The sequence below is a fragment of the Scomber japonicus genome, chromosome 11 (genome assembly GCF_027409825.1).
Source record: "Scomber japonicus isolate fScoJap1 chromosome 11, fScoJap1.pri, whole genome shotgun sequence".
NCBI lineage: Eukaryota > Metazoa > Chordata > Actinopteri > Scombriformes > Scombridae > Scomber > Scomber japonicus.
The window spans coordinates 28,445,212-28,461,289 of record NC_070588.1 but is presented as its reverse complement, the minus strand read 5'-3'; the positions used below and the strand labels follow the sequence as shown (position 1 = coordinate 28,461,289).

The 16,078-nt window shown below is 41.3% G+C and overlaps 1 protein-coding gene across 1 annotated transcript in view; it reads right to left on the bottom strand.

Moving 5' to 3' along the window:
• The window catches only part of sema5ba (sema domain, seven thrombospondin repeats (type 1 and type 1-like), transmembrane domain (TM) and short cytoplasmic domain, (semaphorin) 5Ba), a 108,028-nt gene that overhangs the window by 34,457 nt on the left and 57,493 nt on the right, over window positions 1-16,078 (bottom strand). The window contains exons 7-10 of the mRNA XM_053329178.1: window positions 15,589-15,874; window positions 3,308-3,443; window positions 2,311-2,518; window positions 1,943-2,150 (exon numbers count right to left, since the gene is read on the bottom strand). Of these exons, the coding sequence (XP_053185153.1) occupies window positions 1,943-2,150; window positions 2,311-2,518; window positions 3,308-3,443; window positions 15,589-15,874 (838 nt within the window). The remainder of the gene's footprint in view (window positions 1-1,942; window positions 2,151-2,310; window positions 2,519-3,307; window positions 3,444-15,588; window positions 15,875-16,078) is intronic.

Below are 16,078 nucleotides of genomic sequence, written 5' to 3'. Positions count from 1 at the left end.
TGTTGGCTCCTTGCATATCTCACCCACATCTTATTAAATGCACTGGTTTTTCTACCTGAGCTCCGTGTGTGTGTGTGTGTGTGTGTGTGTGTGTGTGTGTGTGTGTGTGTGTGTGTGTGTGTGTGGTCCCATGTGTCTATGAGTTTGGATTTAGTAGAAATATAGCGAGCTGACTCATCAGGCAGCACATATGAGAACTCATCCAAGCACCCACCCACGCACAAATCACAAAGTAGACTACACACATACACACATACACACACGCAGACAGAATGAAAAAAAAAGCAGCCATTTGTATGCTAAAATGAATTTGACTTTGAAGGAGTGAGGTGGCCGGCTGAGGATCCAGATTGAGAGCTGTGATGAGATACAAGAAGCTGGACAAACAGTCGCTGGCTTTTTCTTCCCCTCACTCGCTCTTGAGACTTTCACACGAATAACACTGAAGCTGGAGATTGCAGAGCAAAAGGCCTCTCTCTCCTTCTCTTTGTAGCTCACTCGCTCTCTCTATCTATCTCACACACACACACACACACACACACACACACACACACACACACACACACACACACACACACACAAACCTGCCTTCAGAGAAACTTCTCTGGCAATGTACTAGGTAGCTTCACACACTGTTTTTTGTTTATCCTTTGATTCAGCCACAAACAAAAGCCAAAAACAGTGCTCTCTTTGTGTTATGCAGAACTTCATTACTCTGGAAAAAAAAAACACAGCACAACAAATTAATTTCCTCTAGTGAGCCGATACCGCCCCAGTCATTAGTCTGGTTCCATAAGGACTTTAATGATTATAGGCAAGGTCTTCCAGACATTAATCCTAGTTGAGGACAGATAATTACCTTCAATAGGAGGACCAACCAGGTCCAAATGAATCCTGAAACACACTGTGTATACTACACGGCTGCTTTCACTGTACCTCATGTAGATTATCACTTTATTCTTCTAAATTGGGTTTAAAGAGGTCTCAAATCAAAAGGAAACAGCACACAGGTGACAGCAGTGTTGCACATATTATGGTATGCCTGCTCTGCACAATCTGTAACTTCACATAAACTGAATCCAAATGTTCACCCTCATGGATTTCAGGCTTACATATTCTGATTTGTCTTGAGTGATCGCTGGCTTTTAGTCGAGTATGTGAGGGTGCAGGGCTGTGACGGCAAAAATGCACTTAGATGCGACCTAGATAGACCTTCAACCGTTGCCATGGATATGACCAATGCTTAGATCTTGACATTGGGCTTGCTGCAGCAGACCTGTATTGCGGGTGATACATTGCTTGTCCACTTCCCCAACCAATGTTTTGCTAATATAAATGTAAAACTGCCTGCTCCATGTCTGACTGCAGCAGCAGCAGAGTCACAGCATGGACTAGTGGAGTGAGATGTCTATTATTTGTCTGTTATTTTGTAGAATGTCAAGCTTAACCGAGAAAACTTCCTCATCGTGGCATCCCAGCTTCACATCAATATTTATATGGATTTCCTATAATCTTTCATAACATCTAGTAAAGTCTATCGAAGCTGTATCGAGTCCAACAAAAGGCAGCAGAAAATGTCCTTGAAGCTACAGTACTTGCACATTTGATGAATTATAGATTTGGACAGCTCTAGGTACTCTGGACTTCATGGTTAGGTTTCCTGTTAAGTCCCCAAGCCTACAAGAGCAGAGAGGTCCAGACCCTTTGAATTCAGCTCTGTTTTGTATTAGTTTGGATGGAAAGCCCCCTTCTCTTCCTGGAATATTGTTTTCATATGTTTTTTTACTTTACACTCAACCCAACATTGATTTTTTTGTTTCTCCACTTGATACATTCTGAATGCCTTCAAACTAGTGATATTTGCATTTTTAACCCATTCTTCTGTTCGGTTCCCCTCTCAATCAGCGTAAATGTTCCACCATATGTGGAGATTTTTACTCACGTCTCAGTTTTGTAGGTGGAGCACCTCTCCAGGGGGATCTTCAGGACTCGGTTGTTGAGCCCAACAAAGAGTGACCTGTCGCTGTGCAGGATCTGCAGGCTCAGGATTGGTTCTCTCACACCGTGGGGGAGGAGCTCCATCTCCTCCAAGTAACATCCTTGTAGGTTCTTATTGGGTGTAGCCAGGGCCTTCAGGATGGTGCCATATTCTGATTAGATGAGGAGGATGAGTAGATTTATGCATGGGATTCATTTTTCTATGGGAATCAATTAAGTACTTCTTTTTTGTGTAACTGCTTCATCTTTCTTTTGAATTGGTAGGTTCTACTTGTAATTGATGTACAGTATGTGCATGTGTGTCCTACTAACCCGTGCTGATGTACATGACATGGTAGAGGGTGTCCATGCCCTGAACTATGTCCACCACCAGGTTGGAGAAGCGAACGTCATCCTGCATGATCAGAGGATCTACAGACTCCGGCTGGACCACGTCGTTCATCAGGTAGAGCCGCTGGGCGTCCTGCAGGCTGCGCTCTGTCAAACCCTCGTTGGGACCCTCATCGTTTATTGTACCGCACTGGAGAGGAAAGGCAGAAGAGGTGAGGTGTCGGTAGGTGATGTAGAACGGTGGAGATGGAAGCATGAAAACATTAAAAAGGCAGTCGGAAAGAATACCAAACAATGGAGACGTACCTGCACGCAACCAGTCATTGTACTTTTCTAAATCAATACATTGTGTCTGGCTTCACGTAACTCTATTTGTAGTAATTGCATAGTACAGTGATAGCAGAGCAACAATACAGCAGTGTAATCACACGCTTGTAGAAGAATAAATATGAAATGACAGTCTGCTATGTATGTTTGGGTTTGCAGAGTGTAGCTCCTGCTCATTCTCTTGGATTTAGATGGATAGATGAGATGGATTTGTTGGTAGAGTCCTTTATTGGTGAGCTTAGGAGCTGTACATGGTTTCATAAACAGTGAATTTCCTATTTTAAAAAGTATATATCTATAGTTTTAGATTAGGGTAGGCTTTTCATATCATATTTTTCCCTCTGATAGACCAGTCACTGTGACCAGAGGCTTTTCAAGAAACGGTTCTACACTGCACTTTGTGATCATTTTTATGTTATATAGTGAAAATCAGACATAATATGTAATAATATATGTATAATCATATATGTAATATGTTCCAAAGAGTTCTTTTTAAAGTCTTTCTGTAGTTACCATGAAATGTGTTTCTTGTTCTGAATTTGACGTGATGGGACTATTTTTATACAGAAAAGTGTGAAAAGTGTATTAAGGCTTGAGCTGAGTTAAGCAGTGTTAGCTTACCGCTGGATGGGGGTAAGGTGGTTGAACTCACCTGAAAGTTATGGATGGGGTTGGGTGTGGGAAGCCAGGTGGAGCGAGGGTTTTCCTGGGAGCGGAAGGGCCCGTTGAAAGCCTGGGTGATGGCGCTCAGGTTGAAGGCGCACACTGCAGAGGCTGCGATACTGTTGCTTTATAGAGAAATGGTGAGACGGAGAGAGGGGGAAGATAGAAGGGAAGAGAAAAAGGTAAAAATAAAGATATTATTTAAAGGATCATTCATAATAGCTTACATCTTGGCAGTAAATGTGAAGCTACAATCAGCATCCAGCTGTGTAATAAAGCCATTCAGCAAAGTCCTATGGTTTAATACCTGTGCTAAACAGGCGCCACAATGTCCACTTGCTTTGGCTGCAGGCTAAGCTATGCTATCAGCCAACAGTGAATGGGGACAGTATTAAGCTGAGGATATGGGAGGCAGTTACACAGATTATGGCAAACACACACACACACACACACACCTACACCTCGGCCTCGCAGGTGTCAAATACGAGAGTAAACCCCGGCTAAACTGGCAGTGTTAGTGAGGTTATTATCGTGAGGCTCTTCGGACATAATGTGCTGCAAGGTAATGAGTTTCTTAACTGCCTGCTACTGCTGACTGTTTTTTTTTTTTTCTTTTTCCTCCTGTATTCCCATACACTCGGCACAACACGCAGACTTTTTACTATGCTGTGAGCAGCCTGCTGTCTTGGCATGGCTTGTGGGATGCTGATAAACCATCAGTTAGAGGATAGAGAGTGATAACATTATAGGGGGGGGGGAAGGGTGAGACAGAAACAGAGAGAGGCACAGACAGAGAGAGAGACAGACTATTGTGAGGACTTCATGGTGTTTTATGAGCCATTTCGCTATCTTGGGTGAAATATAAATCAGTGAAAGCTGCTGGCTGAAAAAAAGGTGAGGGAGAGAAAAGGGCTGAGAACAATGTGTCCCAGGGTTTGGTAATGGTATTGGTGAGGCCTGAATGTGCCATTATAACTGCTTAGGCTGGTTTGGATTCTCTTTAAATGCATTTCCTTATTGTATATCCACTACATGTTTTACCTGGGCATGCCATATGTCTGTTTCTGATTTTATGGCACAACGGTTCAGTGTAATGTTGTCATCAAAGAAGCTAATTTTTGCACCCCCCTTTCCACCCTCATTTCCATTTCTTTCTGGCGAATATGCACCACAGGACATAATGCATTAGGCTACAGTCAGTGTTTGCAGTCTCTGTAACCATAGAGATAAGAACAATCACCTGGATTACTTCTGAAATGGAAGAGAGAGTATAAATCTGATGATTGTAAGGCAAAATAATATATTTGTGCACTGTGCATGAATGTTTAATCTTCACCTTTGGGAATGATATATGATGAAGAGCATGGTTGGATCTACCATATGGGTTTGTGTCTTTTTTTTTGGGTAGGTTGTATCAACGAGTGTGTGGGGGAAAAAAAGGTAATTTAACGGTGCTAGCAGTAACCAAAAGACCAGCAAACAATTGTCCTGTAAATATGTAACCTTTTCAAAAAGGCTAAAAATGAAGTGAGCAGGATTGCATGAACCTAGGGGCCCCTCAACTCAGCCTTGATGAAGAGGATCTAAGATTGAAGGCTGGCTTCCAAACATACTTTAAATATGTATACTGTATCTTTTCTAGGCATCAAAAGAAACTAGAAGCTGCACTGATTCTGACAGTGTGTGTATAACGTGTGCAGTCTGCTTTGACACAAAACAGTCACAGCTTGTCTTCTGTGCTTTATAGAAAATGAAGCCTTTCACACAGAGTGGTCACAGCAGTGGAGAGCTATTCAAAAGCTGTTTTCTTATATATGCATGATGATGGCATAGTTACACTTCAGCCACCACAGTAGCAACTAGTGCATCATCCAATACACTACCACTCCATCTGCAGTCACATTTTGGTTGTAAATCAGTTGATTTATGTTGTTATAATATAATGTAATGTAATTTTCATGCCTAAAGAGAAATTTAAAAAATTAGGAAAAGAATCATGCATGAAATGGTTAAACTTAGAAGGTTTAATATCCTCATTTTAATCTTGATTGTACTGACATCTGCGATTGCTTCTGTCCCTTTTTGTTTTGAATATCACTCTGAAATCCACTTCAGGATTTGTGAGGCAACAAATGTGTTCTGTCATTTTCTCGGCGCGGCAAAGTGCTGCTCTGCTCCAAAAGAGCTCTGACTAAACAACTGGGGAAGCCAAACAGGTGGCTCTATGATGGAGGAGAACAGCCTCCAGATTTCAGCAAAAGGCGCTTTTTTTTCTCCCTTCTCCCTCCTCAATGACTCCTGTGGAAACAAGAGTGACAGGGAGAGGCAGCGACACAGTGAAGGAAACGGCAGGCAAGCGAGCTGCAGTAACCGAGCGACGGCCGCAACCGTTTTCACACTCGCACGGTTTGACAAACACTGTAATAGAAAGTTAACTGTGTGGTTGGTGGTGGTTCGGTAGCCAAACGGTGCCTCAGACATCCTGTCACTGTCCAGATTATTTGAGATGTGCTGAGGTTGTGTGGCACATAATGCAGAGAGAGCGGAGCGACAGGGAGCGTTCAGTGCAACACAGTCTGACGCGCTAATGGATGCAACCCCATATGTTTTGAGTCTGCTTAAAAGCCTGGGAAAGTGATTGAAAAGCAGTTTGACATCTGCTATGCTGTTTCCTGCGGCTCTCTGGGGCCCCACACCAAGATGATCACTTGCATTATGAGTGAAGCCACTTTTTTCAAGCGATTCATCTCATCCTAACAGCCCGATCCTGTCACTGCTCGTCTTCTTAAATACTTTACATTTACTGTTTTGTTTTGCAGGATTTATCTCTTTTCCACTTCTCTGTCGTTCTCTCCTTTTCCTTCTCTGTGCTAATTTGTTGGAACCTTCATATCCAGTGCTGCTGTGGATACGAGGCGGTACAGCCGACATGTCACGCTGTCTTTTATGTTGAGAATGAGTGAAGGAGTGAGAGATACAGGGAGGGAATGACAGGGATTGAGGCATCAGCTCATTTCCTGTTTGTTCCTCTTTCTCCAGATACTTTGGAGTGGAGATAAAGGCGTACAGAGGTCCTTACATTACTCATACTACTCTCATATTCTCCATATCTGCAAATGGAAGGTAACCATATATACTGTAGTACATTTACTTAAGTACACTACTTGAGAATTTGAAGTAGTAGTAGTAGTTTTTACAATTTATTTGCTATAGATATCACGTTACAGTTCATTCTTATAAAAACATGATCATAAATAATGAATTCATGAAAGATTATAAATTAAACTAGCAGACAGAATAAAAAGCAGTTAAAAATGGTGCCACCTCAACTAAACCTGTCATGATAACTACTATATATTGTCTATCTTCAACCAGCTACAACTCTGAAATTCTGTTTACATGCTGCATCTATAATGATAATCCTAGTATAATGTATGATTATATAAGACTTTTAACAGGTGTATTTTGACTCCGTTGCGTAGCTACTTACACTTAAAGGATGACTATATGTGGCTGTATTTTTCTTACTGTCAACAAATCCAATGAGAAGATAAAGGAAAAAAGAAATCATTCATTCTTTCCTTCAAATCATGAAAACACACACACACACACACACACACACACACACAGTAGTATATTTTAAGTCACTCCTACATACACTCTCCTACTGCCACACATATTCACTAACGCACCAGATGTGTATTAATCTGCAACTGAAAATAGTCCCCAACAAATGCACTGTTTCCTCCCAGGAATATTTGCCTAAACTAGGTCAAAACCAGAACTAAATCTAATTATGCATTTATGACTTGCTTTTTGTCGTCAGGAGGAATAAATGGGGTTGGGAGTGCCACATGCAAGGTACGAGAGTCAGAGTACTGAGAGTCAGACTAACTCTCACTTCTGGTGTTTTTATGTGACTTCACGATAATAAGGAGAACATTGAATAACACGAGCCACTTTAAGTTAAGGAGCTGCTGACCACTTCTACTGTCTTTCAGGGATATTTTCTTTATACAACTGCTGAATAACTCAGTGTTAGCACTCAGTGCTAGCACTCAGCGTTAGCACTCAGTGTTAGCCAGGTTATGAACTCTTCACCCAGCCTGTTTGGTAAACACAAGTGGGTGATATGAATCTCACCAGACAAACTTATCTTTTGAAACCAGATGTTTGTGTTTGTGATGCTTCCCATCTAATGTTTAGATGTTGGCTTGTTTACTGTTACTATGATTATTTTATTATTATTCAGACATATTCGGTTTTATTTATTGAGCGTTTTTGTGCAGTATGTTGATTTGTAGTATATTTGTAATGATTTATTTTCATTTATTTTCTTGTATTCATCTGATTGTAATTGTACTCTCCCTGTGAAAGCAATTTGGTTTTAAATGTGTTTTGATGTGACTGAACCCCAACCCCACACACACACACTTTATATATACACACACACACCACACATCCTCAGAGAGTACAGTCCAGTCCAGCTGAAACCCCAGGTTTTTAGCTAATGCTCCTAACCTCATTTTATGTGAAAAACGGAACCTCTAAAACTACATTAAGGCCAATGTTTCAGCCTCGGTGGATACCTGCATCGCAGCAGAAAAGAGAAAAAGGGCAAACTCAGCAGAGCTGCATGGCTGCGAGGAGCAGAAATTGAACCGAGGCTGCCAGCATTATCCATACATATTTTTATACTACACAACAGTATGCCAGCAAAAGCAACAGCTTTGGCCCCAAACAGTCACATTCAGAGGCAGCCTGAGTCAGCAACACCTCCACTAAACAATAAAGCAACACCACAAGATCAATAAGTTGCACAAACATCCAGGTGTTACATCTATGCACAGTTTACTGAGTGTAATGGCCTTGCTAAACATTAAAAAGACTAAATTTGATGGCACTGTGCTCTTTTTTTTCAATCTAAGCTTGACTTGACCCATTTTCAGTTTATTTCCAATCAAATGCAAATTGGCCTGAAAGAGGGAAACCAAACAAAGTGAAAATAGTGGGTTCAATTTAAAGAATACATGTGAGAGGAATGATAAAAATAAAAAAAATAAAAAAACATTGATACACAAGCAGCAGATCCTGTAGAATGTATTCAGATCAGGCTCAGTCTTTCACTGGGGGTCCACAGTTCATTTCAAGGTAGATTTAATGTCAGCACATTGATACCAGGGGAAGAGAACATTGTGTAAAATCAGAAATGTTGTGCAGTTATGCGACTTGCTTCACTCGGCTACCCAGCATATCATTTATCACCCACGTCAAATCTCATCTCACTTGGAGTCAGTGGCATATTTTTTCATGGATTTCACAAAGGATTTTAGAATCTCTAGGAGGATGAAGGAGGTTCAGACTGTACATGTAGAAACATGTGTCCTCCTTACAAAGATGGAAATATAAATATGCTAATTGTATACTTACATTTCATACATTTTTTTTCTTACTATCTTTCTGGTTCTGGGGGAGGAAGATGACATCACCAGTCTTAATTCTGTCTCCAATGCTCTGATTGGTCAGTGGTTTCTCCATCCAGAGAAAACATCAGACCTGTTTGAATAACTGAACAAACTGATGATGTAAGCAGCAAATCAATGCACTGGAACCAGGCTACGATGCTGCTTTAATTGACTGATCTATTGGCTTTTTAAATGAATACAACAAACCCAATCAGCAGTCTACAACAGGTTATTTAAATAAGAGAACATCAGCAAATCCTAATGTTTGAGAAGCTGGAGACAGATCATGTTTTGCTTTATAAATGACTTAAAGGATTAATTAATTATCAAAATTGTTGTTGAAGAATAATTGGCTGATCCAAGTGTTTGAGAACTCCTCCTTATTCTCCTCCCCTCTCAGATATGAGACCCTCCTAGAACTGGTGAAGTGAAAGGGTCAATGAAGTAGCTCAGGAATAGATAAGGAGGCTCATAATGAGTTAGTAATGACAGGTTAGACACCTCAGCAGGAGAGTCTCACTGCTGCTCAGAGCCTGCAATAGAAGGACCCTGCCAATGAGGGCCCAGAGTTAATTAAAAGACCTGGCCGTGCTCTGGGGTCTTAAGTGTCCTTATTCTGATGGAATGCTAAAAACCCTCGACTGTATAACAGCTCGATGGGCTCAACTGGCTGCTGCACGTCTCGCTTAAAAAAAAATAAAAAAAATTTACAGCTAATCATTTCCTTTCCATCCTCTCTTCTTGTGAAGAATAGCTGCAGTTAATGATTATACTGGGCCAGCTTCCAGGTGATGGGGGCTTCCTCTCAGTGAAACATCCCTGATTAAAATGAATAAAGGTAAAACATAAAGCTGTTTTTACATATCAAAATAGTCTTAAGGAGTCAGCAAGACACTGGAATGTATCCACATAATTTGGAAAACTTATGCTGTGTCTCAAATCTCATACTTCTGTACTTAAACTTGTACCTGGATGTTGGACTCAAAACGGTCAAACAGCTGAGTGTGTAACTAGCAAGCTAGAGTGTCGCCCTCTAGCTAATTGTAATTTCCGGTAAGTGAGCTATGTCCATGTTAAACGGGGGGGGGGGGGGGGGGGGATTCTCGGCTCCTCCAGTCCACATGTCGATGTGTCCTTGGGCAAGACACTTAACCCCAAATTGCTGAGAATGAATGGTCAACTTCCTCCTGATGAGCAGTTGGCCCTGCGTGGTAGCTCAGTGTATGAATGTGTGTGAATGGGTGAATGAGATGTAATGTAAAGCTTTGAGTCGTCATAAAGACTAGAAAGGCACTATGTAAGTTTAGTCCATGTAGTAAGTGTACTACACAAATGTATACTAACAGAAGTATGTGATAAGCAAAAATATCACGGTTTCACGGTATTGCAGTCCTACAATTACAGCTCTAAAATGTTCCTAAAAGGAAGAAAAATAAAGACACACATGTTAATTTAATCTTAATATACACTGTAATGACAGTGACATTTCTGACCAGCACTTCCTGTCTTTGACCAGACAAAAAACAGCTCATACCTCAGGAACGGTATGACAGAAAATTTGGCGGTTTCGGTTATCGTGGCTTTTTCAAATCGCGGTATACCTTGAACACGGTTATCATCCCATGCCTATTTGAGACACAGCATCAGACTGTTGAAGCATCATAGCTCATAGCTAAACTTTGGAATACATTTTTGCTCTACTCACACTTCCACTGCAAGTACATAATGCAGAGTTCTTCTAAAGGTCAGTGTTAACAGGAGGAAGAATTACAGCAATCAAAAGTGAACTGTTTTAAAGCTCATTTGAGTGCCTGACTATTGCCTTGAGGCAGATTTGAAAAAGTGCGTACTGGTCCTTTAAGCAGGAACCAGCTTGATGACAAACTTAAGTGATTAATTGTGTGTTTCTGTCGATTAACCATCAAATGATTTCCCCACTAACCTGAGAACAGTGAATGACTCAGCACTATAGAAGATTCTGTCATTTTAGCACATCATACAGTGGGATACATCAGGAGGATGACGGAGAGAGGGAGAGAGAGAGAGAGAGAGAGAGATAGAGAGAGAGAGAGAGAGACAGAGAGAGAGAGAGAGAGAGAGAGAGAGAGAGAGAGAGAGGGGAGGTCACTCTACAGTAGTGAGACCTCGCCCGTATGGAGAGCAGACAGAGAGGATAAGTACTCTGTTCCAACTCTCACAGACCCCCAAACTCCTGGGAGCATCTGTGAGCCTGTTCAATTTAGACCAGACAGATGGAGGCAGTGTTTGTGTTGATTGCATTAACATATCCCAAAACCCTCGACGAGGGAGGCGCTTTTAGAGGGAGGACAGACAAGTTTCCTTCAGAAAGAAAGGCCAGCGAAGTAGGAGACAAAAGGACGACGGACAAAAGCTCAGAGCTCACTCTCCATATCTCCTCTGACTTTTCTTTTTTTGTCTCTCTACCATTCCCTACTTTCTCTCTCTCTCTCTTGCTCTATCACTAAAGACGGCTGCAGACTGACAGGAAGCAGCCGTGTGGTGGCGAACACCTTCTGCTTAACAGGTGGGGGAGAGGAAGGTGAAGAGGAAGGATTCATATTTTCCCCTGACGGAACACAGAATACATTTGAATACAAACAACCATGCTCGCTCACACACACACACACACACACACACACACACACACACACACACACACTACCAACTCTGAATCATCATCTTTATAAGACATGAATTTAAACTTAACTCAAAGATCTTTCGTCTTTAGACCGTCACATCAAACACGCTTGATATTTGCCGCGTGTCTCGCATCCTGTCGCCGTGGACGACAGCGTTTCAGCATTCAACACATGAAATCAGCTGTTGGGCCTCGAGTCATGACCTGATCTAAGTTTCATTTAGTTTTGCTTCACGTGTGCCTTTATTTCTTTTCCCTCCTTCTTATTCTTTCTACTTACTTATCTTGGAACTCACCTGTGAGGCTTTGTTGTGTCTTTTTTATGAGGATAAATAGAGACATGCAGGATTCATCAAAAGGCAACCCGCAAACTGATTGCATCTGGTAATGTGTGACCCTGATCTTAACTTCCAGAGTGTGCGTCGATGCTCGCTGGAGTGTGAAAAGGGAGATTTCATTCCTCAGGTTATACTGTAGATTCCATGTAATGTGTGCTTGGCTGTTACACCGCCGCTTATCGATCTTTATTGTCTATGTTTTTCGGAGTGAAAGAAAAATAAGCGTGTTTCCACAAACATCAAAGTAATGTCTCACTGTATACTTCAGTGTAGTTTTAGAGAACAGCGGTTCACTCCACTGCTCAATGCAACCATGCTCAGCGCACATTGTTTTCTACTCTTAGAACTTGAAATGTAAAAGTAGTTATAAAGGTGCTGATTAACAGGCTGTTCTTACTCATCAGAGGGAAGGGGGCTGACTGTTTTTTAATTTTGACCCTACAGCCTACAGCTACAAATCTATGGAGTCTACCTGAGTGACTGTGTGAAAATGCTCCCTCCACCATAAATAACCACATTTAATTACACTCACACTAAAGGTAGGTAGTAATGGAGAAAATAAAAAGCCAAGGCTGACCTTTTCAACCATTATGTTTAATAGTGAACCTCTGACCCCCCCCCCCCCCCCCTTCCCTTGTTGACTGCCAGCCCAACTTCACTGTGTCCTCTCCTGTACTGTAGAAGTTACCTAACAGTTCCAGCTCTGAAATAAAATGAAAACTCTAACTTAGTCCAGCTGATGTAATGAGTAAACAGCTGATTTTCTTAATATGAGTACATGAGAATAAGTCCTCCTACCACACAAAACAAACACAGTTTAATAAGCCTACACATCACAGCACGCACACAGTCAATATTAGCAACATGTGCATATTAATGACCGTTTTCACACATAAACAAATGTAACAAAACCAACAATGGCAGCAGCAGCAGCAGCCATTATTAGATTTTAAAAATCACCTTTTGATGATCCCAATTATCTAATTAATTTTTGGCACCAAATTAGCTCTGGTGTACTGTAGGTCTAAGCATGAATAATCCTCACTAGCTGTGGTTACTTCTGACTATTTCCTGCTAGCTTGTGATTGGATTAGATTCGATTGGGTCCGCCTCATTTCAGCACGTCGGTGCATCGCTTAACACGCAACAGCTAGCTTTAGTAGCGGATAGTAGAAAGTAGGTAGTGGAAAAGACTAGAACTCCATTTAACTCCATTTTTTTATTTTTTTTTATTTTTTACAGATGTTCATATTATGTGAAGTAGTTACTGGTAGCAATATATGGTCAGACTGACTGACCGCTAATGGAGCAAACATGATGCAATTACACTCTAAACATTAAAAAAACATAAGATCTGTGCACTTTGTTTCCCGCTATTTCCTTCCTGTAATGAAAAGTACGACCGCCCCCCCCCCCCCCACCCCCCCCACCCCACACGACGGAGCAATCAAACACTGGAGGGAGTGTGAGTCAGTCTGCGTATCCAACCCCGGCTGAGAGCTGCATGCATCCACACTGATCATTAGCAGCAGCAGGAGGCTCTGTACTCCAGACAAAAAAAAAAAGGCTCTCCACCTCTTAATAGGTGGGAAAATGTCGGGAGTAGAAAACCTTATGAAATGATAAAAATCTGAGAGCTAATGAAAAGAAGCTGGAGTTGAAGTGTTATAGTGTATATATGTGTGTGTGTGTGTGTCACTGTTCCCTCCATTAATATTCTTGTTGGTGTTGAAAAGGCTCTTGAGCCCAGTTGTTTTTTTTGTGGGGTTGTTCATCCTTTCAGCACTCAGGGCAATGTTGAGTAATGCAATGGCTACTTGAAAGTCATTTTACTTGTTATAATGTCTGCACAGATGCTCGTGTGGCTGAAATCTTTTACAGTAATATGATTTTCTGAAGAGTTATTTTCCTCCGTTTGCTTTAAATACACAAGAGATGAGAATGACTGCTCTGAAAGTCCACCCACGTTCCATCCTCACACACACACACACACACACACAGGGCTAATTCAGATCATAGAGGTCAGAAAAGTTTGTTTTTTCTAGCTGGAAGTATTCCCTCTTCTTTATTTTATCAAGCAGCATTATGGAGAGGATGCTGGATCAAGTTTCCACTGTCATTCAGGTTTATTGGGTTGAATCGTCTAAATTTTGCCCATTAAGAAAACCATGCTAAATTTTGTCCTTGGAAAAAAGAACATTTGAAGTGGATAATAGATGGCTGCTCTCACGTTAGTAATAATCAAGGTTAACAGACAAACTTTTTAAATAAGTCATACAGAACATGGCTTTGAGTAATGAACGATCATTTGGAATACATCTAATCATTTGTGTGTCCTTATGTGTCTTCAGAAATGTAATAATAAACTTTGGAGAGATGTGTGTGTGTGTGTGTGTGTGAGTTTAAATGCAGGGGAAGTGATTCCTCTGTATTAACAGGAATTCTTGTTAAAACTAACTCACTTTTCTACCAAGTAAAGCAGGATTTTGTAGTAACGTAGCAGTTCTGTACTAAAACAAAAAGCACTAATGAACACTATCACCCAACTGTCACGGCTAAATTCTTAATCCAACCCTGAAATTTGTTGCTGTTGTTATGACTGACTGGATCTACTTTTAAGCAACTTCAGCTACAGTCCAGCTGTGTGGAAACATGCAGCAGAATAAATGTGAACCAAGAGGAGCACAAAATCTGTTCATAAACACACGGATGGTTCAATCATACATTTGGGCCTCCTTTCTCAACATCAACATTAATGTTCCCCTGCCTCTAAACATGGAAAGGAACATGAAAACGGGTACATAACGCTGACTCCAGCTGTAATAACCATGAGTCAGCAATATGAATATGACCAGGCATGCTTTCATTATATCATCTGGGCCTATTAAATTAATACTGGTAGGAGGATGTGATGAAAAAGCAATGGTTGCTTATTAAAAATATGACCACATGGACTAATGATGATAATGTTATATGGTTACTTGCACTGAGCTCCTCTCTCTTTCCATTCACATGTACTATTCCTGCATTTCATTAACTTCACTTCTTCCCTGGAGCTCTTTGTGCTCTCTCTCCTCACAAGTGGACGCAGAAGCCCAAGACCATGTACGTCCAGGTCCTGATAGACCCTCATGTGAGCTGCTGTTGTTATCATCATTAGTCATACTCTTATTTTCAGTGTTGTTGTCACTGTGCTTCTCTCTCTCCTCTCTCTCGCTCATCCCCAACCAGTCAGGGCAGATGGTCGCCCACCTAGAACCCGCTTCTGCCAGATGCTTCTTCCTGTTTCACTTGCCGCTGTCACCAAGTGCTGCTCATGTGGGAATGTTGGGTCTCTTTAAATGAAATTAAAGAGTACAGTCTACACCTGCGCTATGTGAAAAGCGCCTTGAGATAACTTTTGTTGTTTTGGCGCTTTATAAATAAAGATTGATTGATTGATTGCTGTTTGAAATCAATCATCACAACATTAAATCCTACTTTGTATGGCATCTATCTACACGGCTGATTGTTAAAACCTTGAAATAATGTGAAGTTTAAGCTGTGACTTGACTTCAGATAAAGAATATCTCAAATACTCATCATAGTTGCTCATATAAATATTTTAGTTTCAAGTTTTACTAAATATTTCCCAACATTAGGAACCCTTATGGATGAAATGCTTTCCCAATGTACGTGTGAACAGATGTGCATAATACAAAGAGTACATGCACATCTGGGGCAGCTGTGGCTAAGGAGTTAGAGCAGTAGAGCACTCAAAAAGCTCTTTGAGTGATCAAAAGAACAGTAGCTATACATGTCTACTCACACATTGGTGGTGAAGATGCCGTAGATGAGGTCTTGCTCAGGCAGGTAGAAGGTGCTCTGCAGCTCGTTATAGTAGAATGGGATCTCTCCGGAGCGTGAGCAGTTGAGCCTGGCCTTCATGAACGTGGTCCAGGTATCCTCCAGCAGGAAGCGACCGCCGATGTCGTTCTTGCAGACCCGGGCCACGCGGGAGTACACCGTCTTCCCACAGTCGTGCTCCACCGCGTTCTCCCTCAGGAAGAAGAAGGTGAAGAGGCCGATGTCATAGGCTGAGATGAAGTGGGGCTCTGCCAAAGGGAGGGAGGGAGGTAAAGGATCATTACACTATATCTCCAGGGTAACAGAGATATTTGCAACATTTATCTTTTGGATTTTGTTGCTTTGACCTCTGGTACACCCTTATATTGATTGCAATAAAAACTTCCCAAAATTCTACTGGCTCCTGTTTAAAGATCTAAGAAAGGAGCCTCAATGTCAAATGTGTAAATTTT